The sequence below is a fragment of the Eschrichtius robustus genome, chromosome 10, assembly GCF_028021215.1.
Source record: "Eschrichtius robustus isolate mEscRob2 chromosome 10, mEscRob2.pri, whole genome shotgun sequence".
NCBI classification, from domain to species: domain Eukaryota; kingdom Metazoa; phylum Chordata; class Mammalia; order Artiodactyla; family Eschrichtiidae; genus Eschrichtius; species Eschrichtius robustus.
The window spans coordinates 58624787-58647909 of record NC_090833.1 but is presented as its reverse complement, the minus strand read 5'-3'; the positions used below and the strand labels follow the sequence as shown (position 1 = coordinate 58647909).

Below are 23123 nucleotides of genomic sequence, written 5' to 3'. Positions count from 1 at the left end.
CTTCAAGGGCATTGTTGATTGGAGAAACAAAAGTTAATATTATGAAATAGCATTCTTGTTTATAAATTCTGTGACAATGTAACATCCACATTTCATGTAAATTCTTTAAAAGTCTATTAATCAACTTTTGGTTGAATAAGTCTACTTTACTTCATTTCCAACTTGCAAAATTCTCAGGGGAGGCTGAAGAGGACCTGGTTAGGATTCTGGCTCAAGAGGGTCGAATTTTGGATTGAGTGACAAGAAGGAGGTAGATTCCAAGTGACTGTTGTTTGGATAAAGAAGGAGGTAGATCCCAAGTGAATGTTGTTTGGATAAAGAAGGAGGTATATCCCAACTGAATGTTGTTTGGATAAAGAAGGAGGTAGATCCCAAGTGAATGTTGTTTGGATAAATAGACACAGAAGGATGAGTGGAGATAATCTGAGAGTCAAGCTCAGGAAAACCAAATACTAACAGCAAGAAATGATTGAATCCACTAGGAACAAGGGTGCTTGTATCAAATTGCTTTGAATAATATTGGGGTGGCCTCAGCTTAATCTTACAGTAGGAAGATGCATGGTTATGATGGGCTGGCCAAAATTATAAGGTTGAATTGAAAATCAACTTCTGTATCACTCAAGACCTGTGTTGCTCTTTGTCCATTTTGGCCATTCCATTCTTCCTTGAGAAGCTCTCAACAAGAGAAGCCAGAAAACAAAGAAGCAAAGCAACAGTGTCTTCATTAGCACTAAGAAAAGCCTAAACATTGGGTTTTGAATATTAGGGTCTTATTCATCCATGATATCTTTGCCTCATTAACACGGATAATTGAAATTTGATTTTCCTCAACCAGTTTGTTTTAATCTAAAAGATCTTCTTATACCTCATCTACTTTCAGTAGTTATTCTTCTTTACTGAGTTTACTGCTCTCAGCATTCTGACAAGCTCCAAAATAATGACCTATGCTGTGTATCGTTAAACATTCAGCCAGACAGATAGATACAGATGGATGGATATGTGTTGCACAAAGACAAGTCAGCATTATTTAATCAATGTTTGTTTGATCCGTGTAAAACGAGTATAAATGTAAGCTGCATCCCATCTGCTTTATCATCCATGGGAAGCCAACCTCATTTTTAAATCTTGATTTCTCATGTAATGGCCCCAGAATGACACAGTGTTGGGCTGCACCCCTTAGGCCTACAAGGCCTGTACTTGCCCAGCTCCAAGACCGAAGAAGGAGCCCAGAGTCAGCGACAGAGATATCAATGAATTTATATAAGCACTTAGCTTCTCTTAATCCGATTAAACAGAGCATCCGCAAACCAATCTTGGCCATGCCATTTAGAGGCAGAGACATATTTCTAAGGTACACATAGACACGTATCTATACAGACAAAGAGATTTCAGTTTTCCTGCTAGAGTTTAAAAAGGCCTCTTTGTTTTTTTTCCTCACTCTCAGAGACCAGATGATTAAAGTTCCTGAGAACCCAGGTAGATCATTTACATCTCAAAGGCACAAGAAGAGAAATACCAATTCCCTCTAGAAAGCTAACTTCCTCTTTGGGCATATGCAAAAAAACAGTTTTAGAATGTCAAAAGAGTCCCATCTTGGACATTTTCAGGGATTTTTTTTTTCAGTTTCTAAATAGCCAATTCACTTTAAACAAATACCAGTGATAGACAGTAATACATATCATTCACTCACATTCACATGGCTCACTTTCAGAGGAACATGAATCAACATTCAAGTTAACCTTCGCCTCAGCTGTCAGCTCAGCCTCTTTGCCTTTCTTAATATAAAAAGCAAGTCCCAGGCCCGAGCTGCGGCCACTGTTTTTCCACTGTAACAGCGGCCAATATCTCCACAAGAGCCTTGGGGTGTCTGTGAGAGTTCTGTGAACTCTCTTGGTGGCCCCCATTCATCAAGGCAGCCACTACCGGGCCCCGCATACTAGTGGACGGCCCCCCCGGGATTTCTCCGCAACTTTCAGGATTATCCCCACAACTTTTGGGTCCCACATTAGTGGACGGCCACCCCGGGATCACACCCGTAACTTTCAGGCCCCGCTTGATAGCGGACGGCCCCTACAGCTTGCCGTTCCCCGTCCTTCCTTCCCGACATCCCGGCGCTCACGGGAGTTTCCTCAGTCTCCTGGCCACTCCGCCAGTTGCTGGGCTGCACCCCCGTGGGCCTGCCAGGCCTGTGCTTGCCCAGCTTCAAGACTGAAGAAAGAGCCCGGAGTCGGCGACAGAGACGTCAGTGGTTTTACGAATGGGGGAGCTTACAGGTCTGAAGCGAGGTCCTGGAGCGACGTCCCACCAAGATCAGACAGCAGACAGCAGCGGGCAGAACAGGGCGGCAGCCTTCGTGACGGGGGGAGGGGAGGTTACCCGTTACGTGGGGAATTGACTTCAGGTTGTCTTTGTTGGTTACCAGGGAAACTAGCAGAGGGGCACGCCCCTCACCGCCCCTTTGATAAGCTATCAGGTGGAGATGTTCTGATCTAAAGAGTAGAACCATCACTAGCCGGGGCCTGGGGCGAGTATGTAGGAAGGTCAGTCCTGTGAGTAGGGTGTAGGTGAAGCAGACAGTGGTCGAGCAGGGGGATGTACAGAGAGCAAGAGAACAGCCATCTTGGGTGGCCTGGTCATACACACAGGATGATCAGTTGGAAAGAAATATCATTTGGACTGATGAGATAAAGGATAGTTATGTTGAAGTCTGTTTCATAGGTTGGGCTTCTTGGCTTTGCAATGGCTTTCTGGGTAGTGAAGTAGCACCGTGGCTTAGTAATTAGCAGCTGTTAATCATCAGTGAGCTTTGAAATCACCCAAACCTGGGTTTGAGGGTAAATGTATGAAGGTAAATGTATGAGGGTAGCTGTATGAGCAAATTACTTAACCACCAAAATGCCTGCCACAGAGAAGTCCCTCAGTAAAATTTATTGAATTAGTCTTTCTTTACTTCAGTGTCCTTGTCTACAAAATGGAGAAAACAACAATACCTACCTCATAACATTTGTGAAAATTGAACAGGATACTGCATGTAAAGCATAATGACCTGGCAGCTATTATTACCATTATCCGATTACCTGCAGGTCTTTATCTCTTGGGTCACACTTTAAGCCTAAACATATTAACATATGTGATATACAAGCTTATGTTTCCATTACTGGTTTTTAAACTCTTCTATGTAGGTATCAGATACATCATGCAGACGGCTGCAAATGTGTGGCAAGAGTGGAAATGAACATGAGTTCACAGTGTCTTTGAGTTGGTCGATGCAGTTTCATTAGTCTAATTAAATGCATGCCATTTACACATATATGAGTGATCGTAACCTGAGGAACAAGGCCATCAGAGGGAGTAAGGTCTTCCACCAAAGGAATGACTGTATATCAGTGAGCTTAGGAGCTTCTTGGGATATTTTAGAGAATGATGTGTAGGAAGCTTATGTACTCAGTAATGCTCATCGGTGTAAAGTGGAATGTCAGTGGTAGTTGTACTTTCAGGATCACACACTTAATTACTAAGCCATATGATAATGAACGTTAAAGTATTAAACTAGTAATGCACTGCACATTGCAGTTGCCAAAGTCTGTTCTCTAACTCCCATGTTAAAAGAAGGAATTACTCCATGATTTCTCTTTATGAACTTTTCTCAGCAACAGTTATTCATCAGTTCAATTCATTTAAAAAACATTTGTTAAACCATTTATTGAGGCCTTTGTAGATGCAAAGACGACTAAAGGTGTCTAGGTAGGATGCTGGCTAAGGACTCCAGAATTTAAGCTGAAGGTCACCCAGAGCCAGTGGAAGTTCTTAAACAGGGTCCTAACCTATCCAGGGCTGTGCTTTAGAATGTCTACTTTGGTATGAAGAATGGATTGGAGTGAGAGTTTAGAGAAGGGATTCCAATCAGACATCAGATACTGAAGGACTGGGATTTAGGGGATGATAGATTTGGGACGGATCTGAGAATTTTTTAAGGCAGGCTTGGTCACTGAATGGAGCTGCTTTGTGTGGAGAAGGCTCAAGGTTGACTTGAGGGCTGCCACCCAGGCATCTGAATGCTTCAACTCCCTTTAGCTCATGGCATACTTGGAGAGGAGTACATTCTGCAGAGGAGATGATGAGCTTCCCTGGAAAAGCAGACTAAAAGACCCCTAATTACATTATTCTTTAGACTCTAAGACGTGGATAATTATTTTGCTGAGTACTGTTCAATGATTGACTAGTTTATATACAGATTAGCATAGGCTAAGAAAGGAAAAAGGGTTTTATAATCCTTAGTAAATTAGAAGCTGCAATCTGTACTGCTGAGAATTTTTGTATGTTTGGAGGCTTATTCATGACTGTTAATAGGCTTGACTCCTTACACTTGTGAGTTTTATTATCGTGCTGAACTCTATCCATTTTAACACAAATGTGTGCATCCTTAATATTGTAACAGCTGTTGGATATATTTTACTTTCAAGTTCTACATAGCCACATAAAAGCGTGGAAAATATCTGGTATCAAAAATAACTGTTAAAAATTTTATGAACATAACAAAGTGTTTTTACTTTTTAAAGAATTTCATCTGTATATAAACCTAATTTATCATTAATTATGTCTGAAAACTTGATTTTGATCATTGAAAATCATGTTTCTATAATTACTGAACTCATATTTCCATATACCATGCAACTATAAGTCTTAAAAAAATGTCAGTATGCTATGATGAAAGAAAAAGTATTTTGATTTCCATAACATTGCAGGACATTAAAAAGTTCCCCAGAGTTTTATATCAAAGCCTGAATTCAGTCTCAAAATAATGGTTCTGCTTTAACCATAAAGAACTTTATATATTATTTTATATCTGTGAAATATTTACTTTAGATTATTGAACAACTTTGGTTGAACTAAGGCATCAAGGAAAGACATTAAAAATCAGAAAAAGTAAGTTTAAAATAAAGAATAAAAAGCAAACTTTGTAAACATGATAACACATAATGATAAATTAAGAAGCGATTAGATCCTATCTGCATTAGATTATAAATTAATATTCTGACTAAGAAGATTATTTGATTTAACTGACCTCCCTTCTTTACTGTTATTCTTAACTGTTGGAATTGTACAAATTGCCTTGTGATAGTGGTCATAGTACGTTTTGGAGAAACAGACAAAATTTTAAGTTGCCCTCAAGATGTAAGCCTGCAGGTGAAGAAAGAATCGCCTGTGCCTAGTGAATCCAGTGAATGATCAGTCAACTTAAAGAATGAGGTTAGGTCCACATAGGAAAGGGTAAGCAAGATAAAATAATGTTCACAGAACTAGAGAACTGGAAGGAATATTGAACCAAGATAACTTGTAAACTACAGCAGCAGAGGAGGAAATGGAAAAGTGAAAAAAAAAAAACCAACCTGCCTTTCCACTATTAACAGAACACCTATATTGATTTCTTTTTTCCATTTGAATCAGTGTTGGTGACTATCACTGCTTTTTCCTATGATTAATCATTTCATCTTATGCTGGTTATATTAGTGTTCAGCTTCACAGCTAGGGTCATCTTGATGAAGTGTAGCTTCAGAATTTTCTTTTTAAATCGTTTGTTACTCGTGATAAATGCCTATAATCTGATGTTATTCAGTATTGATTTTATGTATGTGTGCTGTTTTTCTTTTCAAGTCAATTGACCCTGGCCAGCAGTTCACATGGGAACATTCAAACTTGGAAGTAAACAAACCAAAGAACAGATATGCAAATGTAATCGCATATGATCATTCCCGAGTTCTCCTATCAGCAATAGAAGGTAAGGAAATGCAGATGTTATTTATACCTTTATTTTCGTGGGTTTAAATTGTGCATGAAAATATAGTTTTAACTAGGTGTTCAGCCATCTATGACAACAGTTACTCAAGATTTAGGCGCTGCGTGTTCTCACTTTTTCTTTTTCATACAAATATACCAATCCTTGAGCACACAATATCCTTGACACCATGTAACACGAGGGCATTCCTCATTACCTTCTTGCTTCTACCCTGGATGAAAGATTTCATAATGCAGTTCATGTTTATATAGGGGAAGCAAATTGAGGTTGCCCATTTTACTGATGGCTGCTGATGGTTATGAATAAACAGGTGATTGTCAGAAGATGCCCATAGACTGTTACTTAAAAATGGTGAGGGGTTTGTTTGTCAATAACTCTGGATAACCACTAGGAACAGTCAAAAAGTTAGGAGTGGTGATGTGATGATTAATAAAAATTAAGCACATTAGAAGTGTCTGGCTCATCTAATTTGTGGACTGCTTGGTAATCTCTCTCACAATTGTAGTAGTAAGGAGTTTATTCCAGAAGGAATGATTGCTCCTAGAAGATGAGGATTATTCCTCGAATATACCTAGCTTCTCTGAAGTATTCATGAGAGTATTATCCATTCACCCCTTTCCAATAATAAATCCTTCTCACATGGCATATTAAAGACACTTAGGAGCTCATGTTCAGCACTCGGCATTTTGTTAGCCTTTTATGGCCATGGTAGTGCATTGGATTGCTGCCCTTAGAAAGTAGTTTACAATGTCACTTAAATCCTAACCTGGACTACCAACTGCCACATACCACATTCATCCTCATTGGCATTCAGAATAGCTTTGTGGCTTTTTCATACTTGAAAGTTCACTGCTTACCCTCTTCCAGATGTTTTATGAAACATTAAATAATACCAGCTTCAGACCCAGACCTTTTTAGTACCTTACAGTTGAAACATTTTCATCTATAGTTGTTCAAGTATCTTTCCCTTTTTTCTGCTTCCGAAATCTATGATGACCACCACTTTATCTCATAACTCTGACCAAGTCCTACCTGCCTCCCTAGTATCCAAAGTTAATTTGAAAGTGAGACTCTGCTTAAAAGCTTTCCCAGTCAGCACCAAAGGCAACAACACATTGAATTCCAATTTTGGAGGAATAAGAACGACATTTTGGCATTTGAGCAAGTCCATACCTCAGTCCCCTTTTCTCAAAATGGTATTATGTGGCATAGATATATTTTGTAAAATTCTCACAATCGATTTTACTTTTGATGTTGGAAAATGTCTTAATCCCTTTTTGAGCCAATTAAAGATGCTAGGTGTTCAGGAGTTAACTTTTTTCCATATTGAAAAAATTGATCAGTTTTATCAAAGTTTCACCAATGCTAGTTCAAGCGGGATAGTGTCAAATAGGTAGTTGCTTCTTTTGAGATCCTGTTTAACAACTGTAAATGGTATATGTGGATGATTAGCATATAGGGTTTACATTTTACCTATTTCCCATTTTAAAATGTAAAAAACTATAGTAGCAATTTCTTGTCTCAAGTCTCTTAAATCATATCCATAGTAAATAAGAAACTAAACCAAGTCACACATAGAGGAGAGAAATCTTTTTTGTCAATAGTGAAGCAAGGTAAATTATAAAAATAAAATAAATGAATGTAAGTTGAGAACCCAGTTGGCATGATCTTGGCTAGAGAACTTGTCATTCTGCCTTTGCTGTATTGTAGCATTGTTTCCACTCAGAATTAGGTCATTCGGTACTACCACTTCCCTGTACTTTTGCCTGCTTTGTCATTATTTTCCTTAACCTGTTATTTTCCACCATCTTAACAGTAAAGTATGTCGAAGGACAAAGAATGTTCCTCGTACCTTTATTATGATAGTTGGAAACTATGTACATTTCATTCCTATGGTATTTTTACAGTGTAAGAGCCAAAGCAGTTGAATCAGACTAAAACCTGCCTTTTTATAGCTCTGTGCCCACAAATACACCCTAAATCTAGAGGTGACCTAGAAACCAAAAGTTTTTCAATTTTAAGTGTTATGCAAAAGGTTAGAAGCATTTAATTGAAGTTTATGGGCTATACAGAGAGCTTTAATCTAGATTACAACCATGAACAGCATTTTATCTTTGACTAAGCCCTAGCCAGCAGATATTTAAGGGGAAAAGCAATCATCCTATATCTTAAGCACAGAAAAAATACCAGCAACTGGAACCACAGAAGCACTAACTGAGGCTTCTCCTATAAAGGGAGCTTTGATAACACAGAGCCAGATTTTTAAAGTATGTTAAAATGTTAAGTGACTTCATGCACAATTTATAAAATGTAACGTGCTTGTTTTGGGTTCTACCCGTGGTGATAACTTACATGACTGTGGTTGAGTGTTTTATTTGGGGCGTTTTTGTTGTTGCTCTTCTCTCAGTGGCTCTGATCACTCTCTTCATATTACTTTGCAGAGTGATCTGATGGCATCAAAGAAAAAACTGGGTGTTGCCACAGTGACTCATGTTGTCTTTATCTTGGTTTAATAGAGCAAAACTTTTAACATACTTCCACTGAAAGATGACAGGGGAAAAACTTAAAAGAATCAGGAATTGTGTATGGGCACCAATGTGCTTACTGAACCCCTTGAAAATAGTGACACTTCATGACGTGTTTCCGAATTACAATTATTTTATGTATGCTGGGGAAAATGCAGAATAAATTCAAGAGAGTCCTAATTACAAAATGCTCACAATTGTTGAATTAGAGAGTAAGCAGTATGAAAATACAATTGAATTTTTGACCAATGCAGTTACTGTTGGGATCCCAACATGTTTAAGCAGTTCTTAAGAGAAAATAGTAATTCCTGAAAAAAAGAGATGATGGGATTTATTTTAATGATTTAAGATAAATATTGTCAAAGAAGACTAAATGGAAACTAATATTTATATGTGAATAAAATAATATAAAATAATATGCTTAATCTTATAGATGCCAAAGTTGTCCAGAAAGTATACTTTTATTAAAGTACGAAAAGTGAAATGGACAAACCAAAAGATGAAAAGCAAGTTTGGGTCACAGCTCTGTCACTGAGTAGTTATGTAACCTTGACTTTTCTGAGTATCAATTTCCCCAGTGCTAATATCTTTTACTTTTGAGTTCTCTAAGAGTCAGCTCTATGTAGTTTTCATATCAACTATCTTATTTACTGTACTCACAACTGTACTCACTGGAGCTTATTTACTGTACTCACTGGAGCTCAAATAGAGAATCAGCCCTGACTCTCTCAGTGTAAAAGGTGAACAATTAATATAGCTTAAATTAGAATTGAGCTCTTCTGATTCCTCGATCCAGGCTTCCATAGGCCCACATCACTCACACTGCTTTCCTACTGATACAGGATGTGACTGTAACTAAGTAGCTTAGCATGGATCCGAACACCCAGCCTTGCGTTTTTACCTAAAAAGTCCATTTTATCATTTGGTATCATGGATAACACAAACTTCATATTAAATATTTCATTTCCCTCTTTATGGCCTAACTTTTCTGAGGCAGTGACACAAAAGGGGGAATCATCAGTGACCCAAATGCATCAGAGTCCTACAATTGCAGAATGTTACATCTGTCCCTCACAGGTGATCTACTTAGCTCAAATATCTTTTTATGTATCTTCAACTTCTTATAAACTCAGGAATATCAATTAGTGGTAGATTATTAATTGTACTGCCTTGTAACTATCAAAAAATTCAATCTAACTATTACAGTCCTAGATAAAAAAAGTTTTGTTTTGTTTTTTTTTGTAAAATAGAATTACTCTTCACTGCTGCCAGTACTATATTTCTATTAGTAGGATTATAATTAACATTTCACTTTAAAAGTCGTGTTGACATGGAATTTTTTAAAATCGTTGGCCAGGCCTAAATATAGAGCAAAATTTAAAACCCTCCTTTTAAATTCGACAACAAAGACAAGACGTTATGATAGACATGACTGTCTTGGTATTTACCATGTGTTGGGCATCATGTCATAGATTTTATATACAGAGTATAAAATCATGTATAGTTGTTATTTATAGTGTTCAGAACAACCTCAAAAGCTAGTTGTTATCATCCAATTTAATAGACAAGGAAACTGTTAAACTTTAAAAAGTCAAGTAACTTGTTTATAATCATTAGCTAGTTACTGGCAGAGCCAAAATTTTAACATATGAGTCAGTTGGACTCAAGAAGCCTCTTCTTTCCAATAGGTCACTTAAGACTGTAGCCACCTTTGACTCATAATGGCCGAGCCTATACATATCAACCTAATTCAAAAACTGCCTTTTTGGCTGGGATGACTGTCTAGGAATTTTGAAATATACATTGTGAAACACTTATGATAGAAATCTTAGAGCCAGAGGTCTTCAACTGTGTTCTTAGACTTCTGTCAAAGTGAATTTTTCCAAAGAATAAGCGATATATAAATGGCTTTCAGGTGGATTTTTTTATTTGTTTAATATTACTTTTTGAGGTATCTTAGGAAGAATATGAAATAAGAAGACAGAAACTAAATCCCAGTTTTAGCAGCTATGTGACCTTGGGCATGTAACTTAGTTCAGTTAACCCTTTGGGGGGAGCTGGTTCCTTTTGAGAATCTGATGAACATTTTAAATCCCACTTGCAAAGAAAAGGCACCTACACACTTTATCTGTATACTAATATCATAGAGTTCACAGACACACAATCTCTTTGCAAGCCCATTCTCCAGTTTAGGAGCCCCTGACTTAGTGTCTTTTGTTCTAGTTCTTCCTAAAATGAGAATGTATAAGATCCTTCCTGCTATTCCGAAAATTCTGAAGGTTGATTCTAAATCCAGGGATCATAGATAAATATTAAATCTTGGACATTAAGAGATTACTCTTTTGAGGGGAAAAAAAAAAACCCACGCATTTAATCCAGAGGGTTTACTCAAATAGAATTATTGGCTGGTATGTGTCTCTCCTACTGCACCAGGTTTAAATGGTTTTATCTAAAAGAGTTAGAAATGACAAAGAATAAAGCGCTTCATGCCATATGCATTTTTTAACACCAGTGCTTGTTAATCTGATAAAGGCAGCTTAGTAAAATATGGGTTTGTTTTATTTTTTTCTAGTTTTGGGGGAATATATTTAGCTTCAAACCATAAATATGTTTATTCACTTCATCTCTATAATGAAGAGGTACCTTCCTACAAGGGCCTGTGTATTTTTCAAGAACTACTTTCCTATTAAATCATCTTGCTTCTGAAGAGATTATTTGGACAAGTTACTGTGCCTTGGTTTCCTCATCTGTGCAACAGAATTAATAGTAATACCTACTTCCTAGAATTATTAGGAGGATTTAATGAATTAATACATGTAAAGCCTTTAGATGAATGTTTGGCACAAAGAAAATGCCTAATAAATATTGGGAACTATTAAAGTTATCATTGCTGTTATGAATTTTATTACTACTATTGATAGATCCTTTTATCCACAGATGGAATTTCTTTTGTATATGATCTATGGAAAAATTAATAATATCCAAACGAGAAAGCTGCATATATTTGCAGCACTCTGTGAAGCAAAAGAAAATATTGGTGCTTGATACATGGAAACGAGACCTATAATAGCATTACAAATTTCAACAAGAGGAAGAATGTGTTCTTTTAAATGGAAATCCACAATGTATCATCTGCTGTTTGATTTATATAATAGGAGCAACTCAAGACAACTCCAACTGTAAATAATATAGATGATGTTACAACAACTTCATTATCTGTGAGATGCGCAATTTAGCACCTTTAAAATGAGGAAGCAGCTCACAGAATCACTGCCCCTAAGATAAATCTAAATTTAAAAAGTAAAGAGAAGAAACTACTGATATTCCCCTGTACTATTGGTTTGCCATCTGCCACCACACTTGTGCTCTACGCTTAAGTCCTGTCTTAGCTTCTTCTGTATAATGTTCAAAGGTAAATCTCTACCGATTTGTTTAAAACAGCGGTCAGCACATGGTAACATTCTCCAGTTTCACATCTTATCCATGCTGTGAGTTATCTTTTTTTTTTTTTTTAACAGGCCATATCTAATAACCAGATATATTTTCAATAAGTAAAAACAAACAAAAACAAACACAGGAAAATCAGTTAATACCATCTAGCCAACATTTTCTAATAAGCGTTTAATTATATTATAGTGAATATAAATGTTCCATATGAAGCACTAACATTAAAGAATTAAAATTGTTTTCTTCAGTAAAGAATAGCTGTCATGATATTTCCCACATTGACTCAATAAGTATGATTCCTTTTCCTCCCTCTTGGTTCATTCTCTCTCTCATTCTCTCTCTTTCTCTTTCCTCTCTCCCCCAGTCCCATACACTAATGACTAATCTGTGGGCACCTGGTGTTTGTTTTATTTTGCTCTTGAAATTCTATTTAAACTACTGAAGGAAGTTGGTTAGAATACATGCCTCATCTTAAAAAAAAACAAAAAACAAGGCTAAATCTCATCCCATTATTGGTTGAGTTCATTTTTCTCACATTGTTCAGAACATCAAGCACTGGGTTAGCTCAATTTCTCTAACATTTTCAGTCTTTCAGTTTTCAAATTAATTCTTTTTTTTTTTTAACATATTTATTGGAGTATAATTGCTTTACAATGGTGAGTTAATTTCTGCTGTATAACAAAGTGAATCAGCTATACGTATACATATATCCCCATATCTCCTCCCTCTTGCGTCTCCCTCCCACCCTCCCTATCCCACCCCTCTAGGTGGTCACAAAGCACCGAGCTGATCACCCTGTGCTATGCAGCTGCTTCCCACTAGCTATCTATTTTACATTTGGTAGTATATATATGTCCATGCCACTCTCTATTTAAATGGCATCTCTCTCCTGCATGCAGCAGAGCAAGTGGTGTGGGGATCTGTTATTCCCCAGCTCCTACCTCAGCCTGCACCTGTGGTGCTTCTTACCTAGAAAAGAGAAAAAGCATTTTTAAGGGATGGCTAGTTGTGTTGGTTTTTTCCTTTACTTTTGTTCCCAGGAAGCTAATCAAAGAGGGACTCAGAAAGCTCTATGAGTTTCTTTTTATCTCCATTTTCTTTAGTTCAGTTATTGGCATTTTCTTTTCATTTGTATTGTACATCTATGCAGATTGTGCTAATGAATCTACACTTCATTACTCTGATGCTGCAGAGAAACCTAAGTCATCTGCGGAATGGCTCTGTTTTTAGAATATAGGCGCAGGTAGTACATGGTTGGGAAGTTAAAAAATAATTATTTTTGTCCTCTCCGTTAATTTTTTTTAATATAGGAATTAGGAAGGGGTCTTCCAGATTTGGAATTACGTTTTGTCGGTAGAGTATTTAGGAATGACTAGGCTTATTTCATTTCTGTTTATCACGTCGATCATGAGAATAACTAGTATCCACTGCTATTTTAGAGATTTCAAATGCATTGACTCATTTGACTCTCACAGAGGTTTTGGGTAAGGAGGTTATGAAAGTGCTGCTCGTATTTTAGGATATATATATATGAGGGGACTGGGGCTCTGAGAGTTCCCTACAGACAGAGCTCCTGTCGTCATACTCTGCATTTCATTTTGACTACTTCATTGCTGAATAAAGCCCTACAATAATTGCATCCTTATTAACATAAGCTAAGTAGACCAAAACTCTGTGACTTGGCTGAACAGGCATGCTTCAGTGGCCCAAAGTCTGCTTTATATTTCAGGGCAAAGTGCCCCCTAACCAGAAATCAGTTCCCTCTGTCACAAGCGCTGATAAGTCCCCAACACATGTAGCTAATCTTAGAATGCATTCAAAGACAATCCAATCGCCCACATCCTTCTCTGTAGCCACTCTCATAACCCAGCCTCCTCAGCAGTGCTGAGGAATAGAAAACCAGAGAACGGAGGACGTAGAACATTGAGAGGGTGGAGGCTGGGTTCACAAACTCTTTGAAAGGTATCCATTCCACTAACTCATTGTGGTGATGAGCTGCAGTGCCCACAGAGCAACACACGCTTCTAAAAAAGATCGTCCTGCATACGGTAGAAACATGGAGGGTCATTTGCCAAACTGCAGTCACATCCGGGGGGACTTTGGCTGATAACACACTGTGCCTTTGCAAGAAGCGTTTGTTTTTTCTGGTATGTTGCGAAGAGAACCCTTCGTTTTGCTAGTTCTGATGCAGCTGTGGGTGGCTGCCATGGTGGAAGTGAAGGAGAAAGAAGGCCTGTGTCCCTTGAAATCAAATAAATTTACTAGTAAGTTATTATTGGATTTCATCTTTCTATTTTCTGTTCTCTAGTTTTGCCAGTGTCAGCAAACAAAGTAAACAATTTTTTCTGCATTGTGAGTTATAAAAATTACAATCTAGGTCGTAACTGGCAATTCGTTGTTGTTGGAGTTTTTCTTTTTATTTGTGTATTGAAGTGGTGGAGATGCTATTTACTAAATAAAAGATAGCTTTTGTGCTCTAGTGGATCCTGCGTACTTCCATCTTACAACAGGGAATAAACTGGCTTACCAAGAAAACAATTTCTTTTTGACACAAGCTTTACAAAGGGTTTGCAGAGTGAAAGGAAACAAAAGTGCTGGAGTTTTGATGCCACACTGCACGGTGGAACAGAGTCAGCCAGTGAGCTGGAGGTCTATCTCCAGCTCTGTAATGCTGTAGTAGTTTGTCTTCTGGAGCCCTGGATAGCATTCTGCCTTCCCTCTAATGCTGCCTCTTACTCATTCTCGCCTCCACAATTCAAGGAAAGCTGCTTTTTCTGAATAGACTGCGTACTAGCCTAGTCCTACCCCCTCCTCTTGTTTTTGAATTTGTTTATTTTTTACCCCACCAGGTTCTAATCAAGGTTTGAAGTATCAATCACACCAAAAAAATCTCATCTCAGCATCTCATCAGAGGTAGAAGCAATAGGAATCAGCTTGAACGATCATCAGAGCATGTTCCTACCTAATCTGAGAGCCACAAAGCCTCTATTTATCTTAAAATAACTTCACAGAGATTTCTGAATCCAAGAAGGTTAAGAATACCACAGAGAGACATCTTATTTTAGAACTCAAAGGGACTTGAGGGAATCAATTTGTCCAACACACGTTGTTTAGCAGATAAGCAATCAGAGGTCTGTACAAGTTGAACGGACTTCCCAAATGTCAAAGAGCAACCTACCAGCATGCTGCCCTAGACTGGAGTTCTGGTTTCCTGGTCAATTTCTCTAAAGCCTTAGCATGTGCTTTGTATTGTTCCAAGAGGCACATATGACTTACCCTCCAGTGTGGAGTGACACAAAAGTACACACTTACCCCTTACGATTACTTAATTTCACATCAATAAAATAATTCATGTACTATTTTGGGTCCTGCTTTTTTCACTTAACATCAGAGCGTAAGGCCTTCATTATTAAATTTTTATAATTATAAACACCTCTCGACAAGAGAAATCTTTTCAAATCAAATTATCTGCTGACCTGAAAAAGCTAATGCAAAGCAAGTTGTTTATTTTTTTTAACTGGACCCACATGACCCAATTAGTTCTCATAAAATTAACAAGGGGAAATAAAAACTTATTTTAACCCAGTCATGACAAAACAGCTCAGACAGTGTATTCTTTGACATTTCAACATGCTTTCGAGGTTTTAAAGCATTTCTCAGTATGAGTTAATTATTCATCACAAATATTCTTTCAAACCTAGTAGCTTTATCTTTCCGAGGATTCCTCTCCTTTTGTTAATATTCAAACACACAGGGGAACATTATTATGAAGCCCTAAAGTGTTAATCCCATGCTTAAATGAAGAAAAATGGCATTACCCCTGCATGTTGAACTCATGATAAATTCTCAAAGTTTTTCAGACAGAAAAACAGGGGAGCCCAAATTTTCATGTCCAGGCTAATTTTTCCACTGAAAGCTATAACTGGCAATTCCCAGTGAATAAAATGAAAGCCTAAACCTGACCCATCCCTGTTTGAATAGCTGTTTGCTATGGCTTGCTGTGCATGAAGAGCACAGAAGCACAGTTCTACCAATCATTCACCTCATCACAATATCTGTTAAAGGCTTGAGTTTTATAGCTCTTAGTTTGCCCAAAACACAAAGACCCAGTATAAAGCATGTAAGTAATAATTTTAAGCACCACAAGAAATAACAGTCCATTAACTGATGAAATAGACTATAACACAGGAATGGGGAATATTGTGGGGTACAATATAGTCAAGATCTAGCCTCAGCATTCTCACTTATAAGATTAGAATGATAAACAATTATTATTGGTGTCGGAACTGTTTACATGACTTATTAATTGGAGAATACACATGAAACAATACATAGGAAATCATGAAAACTTACTTTTATAAATGAAGTAAAGCCATGGATGCCTAGGAAGAGCAAGTTTTAGATCTAAGCTGTTCTTTTTGGACAATGACATTAAGACCAACTGTCCAAGAGACAATCCTACAGCAGGGCCAATCCTAAGATTTTGCCTATGATGAGCTTCAGACATCTTTTTTATGATCTTGTTATTTTAATAACTCCTGCCCCTCAAAAAAAAAAAAAAAAAAAAAAAAAAAGGCAAGGCACCGTTACCATAGTTTTGGACAAAAGTCTCCTTGACTCCAAGAAATAAAAGCAATCAGCTAATTTATAGTAATCCTATATTCTTTCAGTTCTGCATTTTAACTTAGATTTCTATTCATCATAGCCCCAGAAGAATTCAATTAATTCTCACACGCTTCTCTTGGATCAGTAGTGCATGCTGATTAGTGTTGCATTAGTAGAAAGCCAGCATAGTACTTTTTTTTTTTTCCATTGGGGTTGATTGAAAAATTGTTCTAAATATAAAGCATTGAAAGTTGAGGTCTCATCTACCTGAAATACACTGCTCTTTAATTTTAGATTCCAATATGGGGTTAATATTTTTTAGAAGGGCAAGCCACCACCATTTCTCAGATCTTTTCTCATTCCTCTTTCTACACAGCTTGTTATGTTGGGTTGTATGAATATAGGACACATTAGGCCTTAGAGCTTCTAGAGAACACGGCCATCTCTCACATCTCCACATTGCAAAAGACATATGAGAGAACTTACTGGAAGTGTCTTTTTGCCAGAGTGTGTAAAGGGATTTGCCAGGAGGCTTTTATTCCAGGTACTACCTCCTTACAGACAAGTGTCAAAATAGAAGAGGAGCCTCACACTATTTTCAGGATATAAATTTCAGCCTAACAATGAGCTCTCCTAGGTATTGAATTATTGTTTTCAATTCTCTTCTTTCCAGAATATCAAGTCCCAAATTCTTAAAGTATTTGGTGATACAGTATGGATCCCAGGTGCCTAATAGCTTTCAGGCAGAATTTTTGTATTTTTATCCCTGGAAAATGCAACCATTATTCGGTATCAACCTATTCCCCCTAAAATATAACGACTTATTGTTCCAACTTGAGCAATATGTCAAAAAACAATTCATTACATAATAACTGATTAAAATTTATGCCAGAATATAGGATAGGTCTGATTCCCCTCCTTTAGATGTGAGTCTCACACCCACCTCCTCTGCCCTCAGATGCATTGTTCAGACACATTTGTTACCATCCTTGATGAGGGGAAAATGGCATAGTGCCCAGCTGATGCATTTTCTGAGTCATTAAACCAGATTTCTCCATTTTTGAGTTTTCTTGGAAAAAAGTTTTCTGTATTTTGGTAGCGGAGTGAGGCCCTTAGCCAGAATTCTTTCTATCAATTCTTTAATGTTAACTGCTAAATTAAATTATTTAAAGTGGGCTTTTCCTGTATTATAAAATAGACTCATTGGTGGCCCAGAACCAAATCCTGTGGACATGTAGATGTGCGTGCTTCCCCAGTGGTTGTAACCTGAGGACTTTATTTAAACTGTCCTTTGAATCTACAGTAATTTGGTGTCAGGGAGGAATAGGATCTTTATCAACAAAGGGCTGCCAGAACCCCAGCTGCTTCTTGAGTAGCTATAATAGATGAATAATGTTACAACCAACCGTGCATTTCAGTTTTTGCTCAAAAGGCTTTTCACTAATGCTGGTGGTATTCCATATCCATGTGTTCATCTTGGAGCCCAGCAGTTTCCATCTGACTTTCATTACTTTTTCTTGAGAGGATCAGTTTTACAACTGGAATCAGAAAAGCAGTCAAAGTAATTGCAAGTGGCAATCAGTGAAATAGAGTAATCTTAGCTTGGGAACATATGTTCCATTATAAAGAAAATATTCTTTTTTTTTTTAATAAATCCAAGACTAATATTTTCCCAAAGTAAGAAGGGACCATGTACAGGTTCTATTGCTACCTCTCTGTAAAGTGTTTGTTCCCCTTCAGGGATAGGCAACTCATTACCTCTGGAGGAAATCTATCCCCTTTCTGATTCTGACTTTTATTATGCTGGAGATGAAATTCACCTCTCTGTAGTTACATCCTTCAGAACTGAAAGACTTGGGTCTCAACATAGTAAACCTCAAGCTCTCGTCAGACACTTATGGGCAGCTCTTATCTCCAACCCCTATCTTTTTGCCAGGTTATAATATATATTCCTTTCTCATAAGGAATAGCTTTGATTTCCTTAATCATTCCAGCCACTCTTCTTGAAAGAAACTCAAACTTCCCTATACCCCTTTTAAAGGTGTTGTGCTGAAGGAATATTAGACTTTTAATCAGAATATCTGTATTACATTACAGCTCTGCTACTTATTAAATGTTGGAACGAAGGCACATAATTTGCTCTTTTTGTCACTAGGGATAGCAAAGGTGAATAAAAGAGATGTGGTCTAGAGGCACATAAAACAAGCAATAAGCAAGTTAACAAACAACTAAATATGTAATTTCAACGTGTAATAAGTCATATAAAGAGTTGCCAAGAGGGTTCTTAGGTCCCAGGGTATCAAGGGCAGGCATGCTGAGATGGAGGCTGAGTGTTCTCCGATGGGAACGAGGCAGAGAGTGTTGTACGATGTGGGATGGTACTAAGCTAGCAATGTTTTCTAACAAAGCCAGCATCTAGAAGCAGGCCAGCGTCTAGAGTTTAGAAAGTGAGGAAGTGAGTGGGACAAGATGAGTCTGGAGAAGTACAGAGTTTTGTAGCCATTGTTGAGAGTTTGGATTTTATTTAAAGTATAAGGGGAAGCCATTGCTGGGTTTGAAGAAGAGACATTGCAGCGTCTGAAATATATTTTTTAAAATTGCTCTCATACTAGATAGAGAACAGACTGCAAAGGACAAAACAGAAGCGGGACAACCAATTAGGAGGCAGTTGTCATAACCCAAGGAGAGATTCATGTGATAAAACAACCCGTTGAGGTTTAAACGAGAAGCAGTACCCTACAGAGGTTAAGACACAGATGTAGCAGACTGCCTGCCTATAATTAAACCAGACTCCAGCAACGTCAGCAAGCTCAGTGCACCTCGGTTTCCACCTCTGTGAAAGGAAGATCATGACAGAACTTCACAGAGTTGTTGTGAGGATTAAAAGTGTTTATATATGAGCTCCCTCTTAGCTAAATCTGGAAAGAATTTTTCACTGTTATGACATGTTCCACCCTATATTGCATTTTCAGGCTCAGGCATTATTTTAGTTGGTTTTTGTCTGGGAACGAAGAAGAGAATGAGTGAGGAAAGTGACCAGATAATTGTTTATCCTCCTTTGCAAGCTATATTTTGCTGATGCAATGGAGAAGACAGACAGCGTGTGAGAGAAAAGGCATTCTATGGACAATCGGTTGTGTTTTTCTTTCTTTGGAGTCCACCTTGTCACATTATAAATACAAACATTGCATTACTCTAACGTAATGGTCCCAATGAGACCTATTTTTAATCTTGTTTAAAACCCAAACTTTAATATAGTGTGACTCCTCTTAATATAACATTGTCATTAGGGCATGTCCCAGGCTGTTTCCTCTTGTGACATGTTCACCTCATTGAATAACACTCCGTGTTTTACAGGAATCCCAGGAAGTGACTATGTGAATGCTAACTACATAGATGGCTATAGGAAACAAAATGCCTATATTGCAACACAGGGATCTCTCCCTGAAACATTTGGGGACTTTTGGAGAATGATATGGGAACAACGGAGTGCCACAGTTGTTATGATGACAAAACTAGAAGAACGATCCAGGGTAAGGATGAATATCTACCTTCTTCCTTTTAAAATCTTCCCTCAGATAGTTCCTGCATTGCATATTTTATTCTGGTCAGAATCTAACCTGTCTTTAAGCTTTGATTTTGTAATAGACACTAATTGTGAATGAGCATCAACAGCTTAGATTAAACCATTCTTTAACATTCTTTTGAATCTTTCAAAAAGGAAATTCTCTCATGTTACGATGTGTGTGATCACTAAAAGAAAAAAATAGCACTCAAAGAAGTAGACAACTTGGTTAGAAAAAATAAATATTAACTTGGACATCTTTGTAAAATCCACATTGAACAAGAACACACAGACTTTGGGGGAGAATCCCACCATATGTACTTCCCAATATTTTCAACTTTTTCTCTCTCATAATCTGCAGTGCAAAATCTAAAATTCTGTGAAAGAGGCTCTTTTTAAAAATTATTCAAATTAGCATAAATTAAGTCAGGGCAGCCAAAAAAATGATGTTGGTTAATACACTGCTGAGAAAACACATAAATGTGTAGAGGGCATTTTGTTAGTTTAGCCTTCTCCAAAATGAATAGATTTTAATAATGGAGTCATTGCTTAGTAAGGTCCAAGAAAGGAGTTTTATTCGTCATATGGGTCCAATATTATGGAGCACGGCACATTAGTTAAATGCTCTTGATTTGCAAAACTAGAACATAATGGGTAAGCAGGATGCCATATTCCCAAGTGAATATGCCAAGTGAATATCGTAGCCATCTGATGAAAATCAATCTGTAACCTTGAGAATTTAAGGAACAAGTAAGTCTCTGACAAATCACTGAAGACAGACAGCACATACTCTCACTGTATGCGGCCTTCGGGGCAGAGTCTGAAACCACCAGTAGAGGGCTCGTTCACTGGGGTCACAGTACTATCAAAAAGGATATTTAGAAGGAAGCCAAAGCCCGACTCCCCATTTGTTGTGTGACAGCTGAGATTTTTTAAATGTTCTCCTAAGCTCAATACATGGCAGTTTCTCTTAGCCCCAGTATGTATATGAGAGAGGAGTTGTAAGCTGCTCAGGAGATTCATAAGGGAAAAGCTCAGACTTAGGAAAATATAAAAAGTCTCAGCTGTTACCTTAAAGCTGGGAAATCAATAGAAATAGTACACAACTTGTTTAGCAAACCTAAAAAGCAATCAGGTCTTTTCAAAATGTGAATTCTACAGAAATATTGAAATATTGTCTGAAAAGAATTTAGATAAAAACTTTGATGGCTGCGAAGACGTCTCTGTGTTATACTTTACATGCAAATGCCATTCAAAATGGATGTAAATAGATCCATTATTGACTTGCACTCAGGGTAACCCCTATCTAGCAAGCCCTTGCTTTAAAAACAATCCCCCACCCAAATAATTATTGGATATAATCGTTAATCATTCTAACAATGCCTAACATGTATTGGATACATTGATATTTTACAACAACCCATGAGATAAACACTTCTGTGATTTCCACTTTATATATGAGTAAGGCCAGGACATTCCAGAAGGTCACCTAAGCTCATTCAGTTACCAAGGTCAGAGTGAGGAATTGAAGACAGCCTGTCTCCACAACATCTGTGCTTACCCACCAGGACATACTGTCTGTTAACACTTCTGTGAAGCAGAGACAGCCGAACTGTTATATTACAGCGCGCAAGTAAATCCAAGCTACTCGGACTGTTCTGCCTGGAGATACCGGCTGGTAACAAGCAGTCATTTGCAAAAGCTGTTTTCAGTTAAACACACATTTTTATCTTGACACTGCAGGCCTTCATTAAGCCATGCACAGAAACTTGTTTTGAAATAACCAAATGGAATTCTGCCCCTTTTCTCCCTAATTGCTTCTAATAATAAAATTAGTTCTAACTGGCCCCACTGCCAGTGCAACATCTGATGGTAATGAGCAATTCTTGGCGGAAGGCATTGTGACTTAAATACCTACAGTTTATCTTTATGTTGCAGGCTACCTTTTTTTCCCCACCTCAGACAGAGAAACTTATTTGGAAGTTACTAAATGAGCCTCTGTTTGCTCTCTTCATTAATTACACTTTGCTCTTGCAAGTTAGCTTTCTCCTTTGTTAAATGACCTGAGGAGGCCAAGTAAAGTGCTGTCTTGTGATTTTTACTCTGAGGTGGTTCAGCCTATACCCAAACTTATGATGACCTGTGTAAGCCAATATTTAGAAATCTCAACCATCATCAACCTAATCATACAAATGAACCCTGACCCCCAAGGCCCCAAAAGCCCTTTGTTCTCCAGTCTAGAACACTTGAGAATAAGGGACCAAATGCCCTAGAGAGAGCTAACAAAGCCCTGGTCCTCCAAATTATCTCAGCCCCTCTTCATCTTCCCGCCTCACATGCTACCACCCCACCTTTCCCCTGTCCACTTGCTCTTTCCCCCGAAGTCCCAGGGAGGAAGCGGAAGGCATTCCTGGATTCTCAAAACAAGAACATAGATTAAATTTTGCTATAAAAACAGTGTTATAAATAGTGGTTAGTTGTTGCTGAAATATACAGCTCCATACTTGGGGAACTTTGTGAGTTATGTGGGCTGACCTGGGGACTCAATGAGTTCTCAAATCCCAGCAGCCAACTTCAAAGTAGACATATGAACTAGCCTGGCTTTACTTAGAAACTGCCCGTAGTCCCTCTTATAAAGAGAGGAGATCCAGGTAGTTTAAACAAATCACCTCTCCAAGGGCTGAAGCTTGAAATTTCATTATTTTGATGAAGGCTCAGGTTCCTGAAATAATATTCATCCCCTTGGCTTGTTGAAAAAAAGAGGTGAAAAAATAAAAAAATAAAAAATAAAAAGAGGTGTATGTGTGTGTATGTGTGTGTGTGTGTGTGTGTGTGTGTGTGTGCACGCGTGCACATAAACACTTCTGTGTATTACAAGTAGGCAGGAATACCTGTTAACTGGAGTGGGAAAGAGAAAGGAAAAGGAAAGGGAAGAGAAGATAGCATGCTATTACACAGAACTCCCTGGGGACACCACCACTAGAGGAAGCTACCTGACATAGTTCCAAGTAGGGGTGCCTTGCAGTCAAATGTCTGTGTTTAGATCCCGACTTTAGTGCCTACTAGCTCTGAGACATTGAGCAAGCTGCGGGACCCCTCAAAGTCTCCTTTCTCCTTGTTGGATTACATGAAAGGGTTATTGTGGGTATTGCCTGAGACAAGGAATGTGACAGGGTGGCTTAGT

At 37.9% G+C, this 23123-nt stretch overlaps 1 protein-coding gene across 10 annotated transcripts in view; it reads left to right on the top strand.

The window, feature by feature from the left end:
• The window catches only part of PTPRD (protein tyrosine phosphatase receptor type D), a 521421-nt gene that overhangs the window by 444675 nt on the left and 53623 nt on the right, over positions 1–23123 (top strand). For all 10 annotated transcript variants that reach the window (XM_068552041.1, XM_068552036.1, XM_068552035.1 and 7 more), the window contains 2 exons: positions 5656–5779; positions 19732–19907. In XM_068552041.1, coding sequence (XP_068408142.1) covers positions 5656–5779; positions 19732–19907 — 300 coding nt within the window. The remainder of the gene's footprint in view (positions 1–5655; positions 5780–19731; positions 19908–23123) is intronic.